Source organism: Chenopodium album, chromosome 17, assembly GCF_948465745.1.
Source record: "Chenopodium album chromosome 17, dcCheAlbu1.1, whole genome shotgun sequence".
NCBI lineage: Eukaryota > Viridiplantae > Streptophyta > Magnoliopsida > Caryophyllales > Amaranthaceae > Chenopodium > Chenopodium album.
In genome coordinates, this window is record NC_137850.1 from 42,280,617 (window position 1) to 42,291,995 (window position 11,379).

The window sequence follows — 11,379 nt, forward strand, 5'->3', positions numbered from 1 at the left end:
GTCAGGTAGTCCCGGAGGCTTTCGGCCTCCCCTTGGTGCAGGCTCATGAGCTCTGCCGTTGTCTTCTCTCGGCGGTTTGCCGTACAAAACTTGCTCTTAAACTTGGTGGATAGATCATCCCACCCAGTTATGGAGCCTTCCTTTACCCCCTTGGAGATCCACGCTTGCGCGACCCCCTTGAGAGTGGTGGGAAAATGTTTGCACCAAGTCGCTTCGGACCTAGGGCACAGGGGCATATGCCCCTCGTAAGAGGCAATATGGTACTTCGGATCCGAAGTCCCATCGTAGGTGATGTGCGACGGGATTTTAGCCGTCGGCACATGCTCTTCCAGAATCCATTGCTCAAATGGAAAACTGGTAGGAAGCATCACGGCCTTGCCCTTACTTCTGGCCGGAGGAACCGCGCTCCGCCCTCTCAGAGAGGTAGAAGTGGTTTTCGTTCCTCGGTCAGAAGGCTGGGCCTCGGCTCCAGGGAAGGAGAGACGACTGTGTACACTCGGCTCCCTGTGACCGAGGCGGTCGAGGACGCTTCGGCGAGTGGTGTCTGGCCGAGAGGCGGAACTGCTGCTTTTGTTGGTCTTGCTCTGGTTGATCTGGGTGTCAGATTCCTTGAAGTAGTGCAAGTTCCTTTTTCTTTCTCGCTCTGTCCTCCAAGTATCTTCCTCCTATTCATCTGCCAGCTCCCTAAAGGAGGAGGGTTCCCCCCCTCTTGGCCGAGCCTCCTTTGCTGATTCCTAGTTTGCGGAGGTGGTCGGTTGCGCGGAGGTGGCACGTTCTGGGCCCTCATGGCGTCCATGATTACCGTCAGGGCTCTCGCTACCTCTTCCGAGTGGGGCACCGTCAAAGGTGTCCTCGGCTGAGAACGAGAATGAGAATGGATGCTCAAAGGCTAGCTCCGAGCATTGGATTGAGTCCTATTGTTGGACTGATTTTCAACATTGGACCGAGGAGAACTCGTCCGGTGCTGAGAGCAAATGGAGGGAGATTGAGATCTCCCTTAGGATGCCTCCTCCAAACTCGAGGGTGGTGGCGACGGGGAACGAGGGTCCAAGGGCCTCTTTCCCGGCGTCATTCGGTTCTTCTGCGATGGAGAAGGGCCGCTTTCAGATTTCTTGTTCTTGCGATTCTTAGCCATTGGTACTAAGATTCAGGTAGAACAATTAAGATTGGCTTAAAGATTTTTTGAAAGTCTTCCCCACAGAAGGCGCCAAATTTTTTTCGGGTGAAACAATGGGACCTTCAGCAAGGTCCTTCTGAGGTGACTGAAAACTGGGCTCGGTCCAAGTGATGTAGGGCCGAGGGTTTCCTGCACAGCAAGCACACGTAAACCAGCCTCGGGGGTTGTGCCGAGGAAGGCCCCTCCGATGCCAAAGTCAGTACAGTGCGTCGAAAGAAATGGCTATGCAAGAGTATTAATTGCTTGAGGCTATATGTGAATGAATCATAAATGGTACCGTTGATGGCTTTTATACCTTTGCATAAATGGAAGAATGGGCCTGAGCCAAATGGGCTTACCATATGGACTTGGACCTTGACTTGACTTTAACTTGACCAAAATTGGAGAGTTGAACCTTGGACCTTAGGTTTAGAATTGAGTCATTTATGAACTAGGCCCAATTAGATAAATTGGACCCAAACAAATAATAATATTAATGAATAATAGAGTCAATTATAAAGTTGAAGATGAACGAAAATGAATGGATTGAACAAAATGTATTGAAGTGAATTGAACCAAAATATTGAAAAGTAACATCATAACTTTTACTCGATCATATATATATTCATACGAAGTACTACTTATTTAGTTTTAAAATTCATCTGATACAACGTACTCGTCTTACATTTCGAACTAGAAACTACAAGTCCTTGTAATTTTCAATATTGTCACTCTCTAGCTCTTTTATAATACTTCAAGAAAGACGATTAAAATTAACAAATGACCAAATGGACCACTAAAAGGTCACATCTTTAATTAGGACTAACATCACTACCAGACTAGAGATAATGTTTGTTTGATGGAGACATAGAGATAATGTAATTTACATTTTCCAATCTTATATGGTCACATGGACCTTATGTATGTCGAATAAGGTGAATGAGATAACTATATTCTTTTCCTTTTGAGTAACTTTTAATTTTATTGTGTATATACGGAATATATATAGTATAGATGTGGTTTTGATAAAAATTCAAGTTTAATTGTATAGCTTTTTTTCCGTGCAAATTAGGTGCAGTGCCCAAAGAAACATACAAAGTATCAAATTACCTAACAACCGAACATGGTAAAACCACACAAACAATGTCACCGTTCAAGATTCTTGACAAAACTTTAGGGGCACCAATTAGATAAATCAAGTGGTTTTGTTAAGAATAACTATTTGTTTAATCAAGATTTGGCTATGCAACTCAAATTTTGTCGGGTTACTGTAATTTATCAATAACTTAATACTAAAACAGACACCGGAGGTGACAAGTGTCACATCCTGGTGCTGTTTTTTCCCTCCAAATTTCCCCTTCCTTTTTAACAAATTTTTTTAAAAAATATTTATATAATACAATTATAATAATATTCTTTCAAATCTTTTATATTATCTTTCTAATAAATATTTTCCTTTTTATTTGATGTTCCATACACATTACCTAAAATCTTAGTCCAACTCTTTTTGATAGATTCATATAATTGATATTAACGAACTTACTTTAACCGGATTATTATTTGCCAAAAAAAGTAATATACTTCGTAATAAAATTGATTCATTTAATTGATATTAGTGAAATTACTTTAAAACTAACATGACTTAAATATTCAAACGTGTTTTGTGTGCGGTGTAACCTTTATAACATTGATCACCCTGTAATTTTTTTAATCTAATTCATGATATTATATATTAATCTTTTACTTTGCCTTTATAGATTATAACAATATAATTTCTATATATTTAATGTGTATGTTTTATCAAATTGTATTTGTTAAATTTAATTACATTTGAAAAAAAAAAAAAAATTGGACTTAACGTGCATGGCACGGGGTCTAAGCTAGTGAATTTATAAATTTTAGGTCGGATTTAACTAATTTTATTCAAGTCATCAAACTCAAGTTATCTAGTTTCACACACTCTTTAATTGGGATCTAAACCAGTCAATATTACTAGGCCAAGGATGATTAAGTGCTCATGATCTGTAGATAGGATGTTTTTTTTTTTTTTTTGACAAATAAGATGTTTATGTTGGACGAATAATTTCCGCTGGAATGTGGACAATATGCAAAATAGGCTAGTTTTTTGGCGTAATGCCGCTAAGTTATGGCGAAATATTGGCTGGTCGTTCAGTATGTTAAGGTCTAGTGATAAAGTGACTTTAGTAGTTTAGTGGTCTTAAAGTTGAATATAAACGTACAGTAGTATACTTTGTTCTGTTTAGTTTAATTTCTCAGGAAATACAAAGCATATTTGGTTGATTATGAAAGTAAAAATGAGGTATTATAAGAATATCTCGTGTCAATGTCCATGATAATATTAGACCACCCGTTAATAGATAATAAATTATCAAGAACAACTGAGGGAGTAACAATCAAATGAGAAGTTTAAGACATTAGACAGTTGATTTAATTTGTCACTAATTTAAGACCACATCTCAGATACTTGAATTGATGTCTAATGACCACATTGCTGTAAAATTGTAGTTGATCTAATACGAAGTGATTTATTTTTTTTTTTTCCTGAAATTTCAGGAAGTGGAGAATTTTGGGGCTTCAACAATGTTTTCAACACATTTTACAAATTAATGTTGCAAGTTTATGGTATAAATAAAATTATTTCATACATTGTAGTTAACAATCATCACTTGCCATGACAACATATCAGAAAAGATTACACAAGAATGAGCAAGCAAAATCTATAACAATAACAGCAGTCTTTCGGCTATCTTGGCCCTGACAATTGGACTGCAGAAACAGATGAACGACCTGTGGAACTGTAACTAGCACGGCGCCATGACATGATCTGACTTTTAACACCTGAACTCCTTATTAGATTATGTATAGTGTATTATTGCATTTATGATGCTCACCTAGATTAGCTGTACCTAATCCTAGTTAATTGTGTATACTCTTGTATTTATACCCTTTGGCAACAATGAGAACGAGGGGGGGATTATTTCTTATATGGTATCAGCTAGGTTTAACCTTTCCTCTCCTTTGTCTTCTTCTAGCCGCCTCTTCTCTTCTTGTCTTTTCTAAGCCGCCAATCATGGGTGAACCTCCAAAAAATCCTCCTTTTCACCCTGCCTTTGCTGTACCACCAATCAAAAGCCTCATCCCTGTCACTTTGGAAATGAAAAGCTCTCAATATACCACTTGGGCAGAGCTTTTTCGTGTTCAGGCCAGAGCATACCAAGTCATCGAGCACATCCTCCCTCCTGCTGCAGATTCTGCTTCTTCCTCCACCTCTCAAACCACCGACCCTGACTTATGGGCTCGTCTCGATGCAATCGTACTTCAATGGATATACGCAACAATCTCCAACGACCTCCTTAACACCATCATTGAACCTGATTCCACCGCCGCTGCCGCGTGGGGGAGATTGAAAGACATCTTTCAAGATAATAGAACAAATCGTGCGGTGCAACTCGAATCCGAATTTTCTCAGGTGGATTTAAACAATTTTGCAAATGTTTCTGATTATTGTCAGCATATCAAAATGCTTTCTGATCAATTAGCCAATGTTGGGGCTAAAGTCTCCGATCACCGTCTTGTTATCACCCTTGTTCGAGGTCTATCCAAGGCTTATGACAATGTTGCTGCTATCCTTCAACAATCCGACCCTCCTGTTCCTTTCCACAAAGCTCGCTCCATGCTCCTTCTCGAAGAATCTCGTCAAGCAAATCAAGCCTCAAACGAAGCTAATGCTGCTGCCTCTGCTCTAATGGCTACGGGAAATCCTAATTCCCTAGCCAATGATCACCCCTCCCCTGTTTCTCATGGTCAGCGCAACCACCAGAAGACCACCAGCCGTGGCGGCGGCCGTGGTGGTCACGGCAGAGGCCGCGGTGGTGGTGGCCGCAACAACAACCGCCGAGGTGGTCAGGGTGGTCGTGGGCAGAACCAACACCAACAGCACTGGCAGTGGGGGGCACAACCGTGGCAATACCCTCCTTGGGGTACTTGGCCCACACCATCATGGGCTGCTCCCCCATGTCCTTACCCCTCCACTCCATGGACCAGACCTCCAGCTGGGCCCAAACCGCAGCAAAGCGGTATTCTCGGCCCTAGACCTCAGCATCAAGCCTACAGCACTCAAGCTCCTTCAACAGTTGGTTATGCTCCAACCGACATCGAGGCCGCCATGCACACTCTCTCCCTCACTCCTCCGGATGAAAATTGGTACATGGACACCGGGGCTACCTCACATATGACATCTCAGCAAGGTACTCTCTCGTCCTATTTTAATTTGAGCACTCCTCATAATATTATTGTTGGTAATGGCAATGGAATTCCAATTCGTGGTTATGGTCAAAAATCCTTCCCTCCCTTCACCTTAAAAAATGTTCTCCATGCCCCCAACCTTGTCAAAAATCTGATTTCTGTCCGAAAGTTTACTAATGACAATTCCGTTTCCATCGAATTTGATCCGTGTGGTTTTTCTGTGAAGGACCTTCGGACGGGGACCATTCTTATGAGATGTGAGAGCTCCGGAGAGCTTTACCCTTTCACCAACACTGTGCATCACGCCTCTACTCCATCCTCTTTTGCTGCTTTTTCCTCTAACTTGTGGCATGACAGATTGGGCCACCCCGGGGCAAATATTTTAAAGACTCTCAAGCAACAGGATTTCATTAGTTGTAATAGAATTTTGGACAATAGTGTGTGTTCTTCCTGTGTGTTTGGCAAGCATGTAAAACTTCCTTTTTATCCTTCTACTACTTGCACTAGTATGCCGTTTGATATTTTACACAGTGATATTTGGACTTCTCCAAAGCTAAGTAGTGTTGGTCATCATTATTATGTTTTATTTGTGGATGATTTTACTAATTTTTTGTGGACCTTTCCTATCTCAAAAAAATCCCAAGTCTACTCTATTTTTCTCCAATTGCATGCTCTAGCCAAAACTCAATTTGAACGTGATGTTAAGTGTTTTCAATGTGATAATGGTGGTGAGTACGATAATGACCCTTTCCGAAATTTTTGTGCTTCTAATGGGATGGTTTTCCGTTTCTCTTGTCCTCACACTTCCCCCCAAAACGGAAAAGCCGAGAGAAAAATACGCACCATCAACAATATCATGCGCACCCTTCTTGCCCACTCTTCCATGCCACCCTCGTTTTGGCACCATGCTCTTCAAATGGCGACTTATCTCCACAATATCTTACCCACCAAACTCCTCTCTTATGACTCACCTACAAAGATTCTATATCATCGTGATCCTTCTTTTTCACACTTACGGGTTTTTGGGTGCCTTTGCTATCCTCTCCTTCCCTCCACCTCCATAAATAAGCTTCAATCTCGCTCTACTCCATGTGTTTTTCTTGGGTATCCCTCTAACCATCGAGGTTACAAATGCTACGACATTTCCACTCGAAAAATTATCATTTCCCGACATGTGGTTTTTGATGAGACTCAATTTCCTTTTGCAAAAACTCACTCACCAAAACCCACTGACTACGACTTCCTATATGATGGGTTTTCCCCCACTCTCACTCATCAACTCTACTCTCCTGCAAACCCAACTCCTGCAGCCCAAGTACACATACCACACCAACAGGCCCAGCCCATTCATTCGCCTACCTCCCCTCCGCCACAATCAGTTATGGGCTCTCCTCAGCCCACTCTCACTTTCGGCTCTCCTCACCGCTCACCACCCAGCCCAGCAACATGTTCTCCCCCTAGAAATCCCACGGCCCACCCCACCCCCACTCTTTTTGGGTCCATTCCCGCATCTCCTACTGCCGGCCCACCTCTGAATCCGGCCCCAAGGCCCACCAGGCCTCCTCCCCCACCCTTAACAATCCAAACTCGAAGCTCACATGGGATTTTCAAACCCAAAAATATTTTCAGTTTGACCTCTACCTCCACCCCTTCACCCTTGCCTCGTAATCCCATTTCCGCTCTTTCGGACCCGAATTGGAAAAGTGCCATGATGGATGAGTTCAATGCTCTTATTAAAACTAGGACGTGGGAGTTGGTCCCCCGCCCTCCTAATGTCAATGTGATACCTTGTATGTGGCTTTTTAAACATAAAAAGAATGCTAACGGTGATTTTGAGCGGCACAAAGCCCGTCTTGTTGTTAATGGCAGGAATCAACAGGTTGGCATTGATTGTGATGAAACTTTTAGCCCGGTCGTGAAACCGGCTACCATTCGGACCGTCCTCAGCATTGCTCTTTCCAAGTCTTGGCCCATTCACCAAATGGACGTCAAAAATGCTTTCCTTAATGGTGACATAGCCGAAACTGTTTATATGCACCAACCTCCGGGTTTGCGGGATAAGGACAACCCGGGTCATGTATGCCTTCTCAAAAAGGCCCTCTACGGTCTCAAGCAAGCACCTAGGGCTTGGTATCATCGGTTTGCTTCTTTTGTGGCCACAATTGGTTTTTCTCATAGCACCTCCGACAACTCTCTTTTCATATATTCTCATGGGAAAGATTTGGCATACATCCTTCTCTATGTCGACGACATTGTTCTCACCACTTCTTCTAATGATCTTCGGGTTTCTATTATGTCCAAATTGAGCTCCGAATTTGCCATGACCGATCTCGGCCCACTAAGCTCCTTTCTCGGCATTTCAGTTACAAGGCATCGTGATGGCTTATTTTTATCTCAACACTCATATGCTGCCGACATAATTGCTCGTGCAAACATGTCTTCATGTAAACCATCCGCGACACCCGTCGACTCCAAAGCAAAATTAAGCTCGAATTCTGGCCCACCAGTCGAAGATGCAACACTGTACAGAAGTCTAGCAGGGGCACTCCAATATTTGACCTTCACTAGGCCCGACATCTCCTACGCCGTTCAGCAGATTTGCCTATATATGCATGACCCTCGCAAAGAGCACATGGCTGCTCTTCGTCGCATATTGCGGTACCTTCAGGGGACTTTGAGACTCGGCCTTCATCTTTATTCATCTCCCACAAATGGTCTCACATCTTACTCCGATGCCGACTGGGGTGGCTGCCCCGACACCCGCCGCTCGACGTCCGGCTACTGCGTCTTCCTTGGTGACAATTTGATATCGTGGTCCGCCAAACGCCAACCAACAGTCTCTAAATCCAGCGCTGAAGCAGAGTATCGTGGCGTGGCTAACGTCGTTGCCGAGTCTTGTTGGTTGCGAAATTTACTCCTGGAACTTCATTGTCCTATCAAGAAAGCTACCGTGGTGTATTGCGATAACGTTAGTGCCGTGTACCTCTCCGGCAACCCTGTTCAACACCAACGGACTAAGCACATCGAAATGGACATACACTTTGTCCGGGAAAAGGTCGCTCTTGGCCAAGTCCGTGTTCTCCACGTCCCTTCTCGCTATCAAATTGCCGATATCTTCACAAAGGGGCTGCCTCAACTTCTTTTTGATGATTTTCGCAATAGTCTAAGCGTACATGAACCTCCCGCTTCGACTACGGGGGTGTATTAGATTATGTATAGTGTATTATTGCATTTATGATGCTCACCTAGATTAGCTGTACCTAATCCTAGTTAATTGTGTATACTCTTGTATTTATACCCTTTGGCAACAATGAGAACGAGGGGGGGATTATTTCTTATACTCCTTACCAAACCTGTAAAGATCCGCGAGGCTGATTGAGAAGGGATCGGAGGCTGAGGTACAGGGCAAAGTCCCTCAAGCATTTGCACAACTCGAGTCATAGACGGTCTAAGGGACTTATCATCCTGTATGCACCACAGAGCGACTTTTATTGCAGTGTTCACCCTTCCATCTTGCTGATCTTCTACCTTCAATCTCGGGTCCAAAATCAGATTCATACTTCCTTGTTCCATCATTTTGAAAGCGTATGATGGTAAGTGTGCTTTTTCTTTAACTTCATGGTTTGGATCATAGTTCTTCCTTCCACCAATTATCTCTAGCAAGACCATACCATAACTATAAACATCGCTTTTTTCAGAAATGCTGCAGTTTGTAATCCATTCAGGCGCTAAGTAACCCCTTGTACCTCTTAATGTAGTAACTATATGACTTTGCTCCTTGTTCATGAGTTTTGCTAAACCAAAATCAGAAACTTTTGCAACAAAATTTTCATCAAGGAGAACGTTTTCAGGCTTAATGTCGCAATGTATAATCTTAACATCACACATATCGTGCAGATAGGCCAAACCTTTGGCTGTCCCTAGAGCAATGTTGAACCTACTCTCCCAATCTAACAAGTTTTTTCCTCGATCATTATTCTTGTTAAAGATCCACCGGTCTAATGATCCGTTTTCCATGTACTCGTATACAAGGAGTCTATGATGACTTCCCTCAGCACAAAAGCCCTTAAGCTTTACTAAATGGACATGATGTACACTTCCTATGATGCTAACCTCGGCCCTAAATTCCTTTTTCCCCTGCCCAACACCCTCGAGCTTTTTGACAGCTAATTTAGCCCCCTCATCTAACAGTCCCAAGTAAACAGACCCGAATCCTCCTTGACCAAGCTTCACACTGAAGTTTTTCGTTGCAACATCTAGATCATTATAGCTGTAACGAACAGGCACTCCTGTGATGTTATCGAAGAAGTTGTCCTCCTCCAGAGCTTCTCTTGAGGATTCTAATACAAATGACCTACTCTTTTCGCGACAGTACCAGTAACCACATCCGAGGAGACCTGAGACAATCAATATAGTTCCGATAACTATGATAACTATTATGATTGTAGACCTGACATCAAAACCATTCCCTCTTGCAGGAATGAATTCCTTATGGATATAATCGACTTGATTGGAGACCTTAAGGGACAGATAATATCCGGCATTCCCTACACCAGGATGTCGAAGACTGCCTATATTGCCAAACATGAAGCAACTTCTAGTAGCATTCTGATAAAACATTGTAACACAGGAACAATTCTGAAGGCAAGCAGATTTGCATTCACTAATACTCGATTTCATCTGTGGTTTTGTAAACTCTAGTGCAACATAATCAAACCGTGTTCCTACATCCAAAAGCCGAACTGATAGACTATCTGTAGCATTATCACAAAGGGCTGGAATTCGAGGTTTGCAATCGTTAAAAGATGAGAGCATTACAGAACACTGACATAAATTCTCCATGAAACAGGACTTAAAAGGCGAACAAGAAGATGGTGTAGTACATGAACCTGAAGGAATCTTAAATGACTCAGCTATTTCTGATTTTGCCTTCAGAAGATTGAAAAACTCTATTGTACCAGTTGAGCCTAACACCGCGGCCCATAATGTATTCGGATCAGATTGCTCTGAGATATTGAACTCCCAGACTAAACCACCCCTCTGATCATAAAAATTCCAAGAGTTTCCCATCAGTGTTGCAGAAGAGACCTTCCCACCAGGTTTTATGACAGCTTTTCGCGTATCATTTGACATGATCCAGTAAACTTGTGGAGTTCTATAACCCGCAAACAGAATCAAATCACCAGACTTAAACATAAGATGATAATGCAGGTTTAGTTCATAAGGAAAACTTTTAAGTCTCATATTTTCTGAAAAAGATTGGCCTAATACAAGTGTATCAGTAGGGTAATCGAAACTTTGCCAAAGAACGGTTTGATTTTCGCTAAGCAAGACTAAATTTCCATTATCCATCAACTCCATTACTTTGACTCCTAGGCCAGTTGTATTAGAAGACCAAACAACAGAAGTTGTGTTATGTAAATAAGCATTTCCATTTTTGTCAAGTACAAATTTAGCTGAATTATCAACTAAAACACCTCTATTCGCGGTCCATATATTTGTGGAGCTAAATATATGCATTACTACTAGGACAAAAAATGGTGCATCTACACTAGTATAAAATCCAAAGGAAAATGTGGAGTTTTTTGAGACTAAGAACATTCCATTGTAATTATCCCACTCTTTTTGGGTAGCTTGGAAACCTGGCTTAATCTGATTAACTTGTTGATTGCTTGCACTAATTGTACAGTTACATGTAAGACTAAAATACATGGTAAAAATCAAAGAGAACAAAACATGAAATTTCATACTTCAAAAAACAGAATAGTTAGTTGAATTAGTATTTTTTTTTTTTTAGTAAAATAATTGTGATATGCTTATTTTTAAAAAAGTAAGAAAAGTAGGAGAAGAAAACACCTGGAAAATAAATTCTGGAAAATCTTGAGGATTTTCTTATGTAATGTTCCACCCTTTTTCTATTATGGGAAGTAGAATAGAGCCAAAAGGTGATAGTTTTA

At 41.9% G+C, this 11,379-nt stretch overlaps 1 protein-coding gene and 1 pseudogene across 1 annotated transcript; one reads left to right on the top strand and one right to left on the bottom strand.

Annotated features, from left to right (window-relative positions):
* Positions 1-4,157: 4,157 nt before the first annotated feature.
* Positions 4,158-5,966, top strand: LOC145588040 (uncharacterized). The gene is made up of 2 exons (XM_081644679.1): positions 4,158-5,424; positions 5,649-5,966. The coding sequence occupies exons 1-2, from the start codon at positions 4,248-4,250 to the stop codon at positions 5,681-5,683; spliced, it is 1,212 nt and encodes a 403-aa protein (XP_081500805.1). The 5' UTR covers positions 4,158-4,247; the 3' UTR covers positions 5,684-5,966.
* A 2,726-nt stretch (positions 5,967-8,692) lies between these two features.
* LOC145589026 (G-type lectin S-receptor-like serine/threonine-protein kinase SD2-5 pseudogene) lies at positions 8,693-11,134 on the bottom strand (annotated as a pseudogene).
* Positions 11,135-11,379: the final 245 nt, after the last annotated feature.

Excerpts from the sequence above, each read along its gene's own strand:
- LOC145588040 (XM_081644679.1), top strand. The coding sequence starts at position 4,248 with ATGGGTGAACCTCCAAAAAATCCTCCTTTTCACCCTGCCTTTGCTGTA. Across the intron at positions 5,425-5,648 it reads ACATATGACATCTCAGCAAG|GACCTTCGGACGGGGACCAT; the intron begins GTACTCTCTCGT and ends TTTTCTGTGAAG.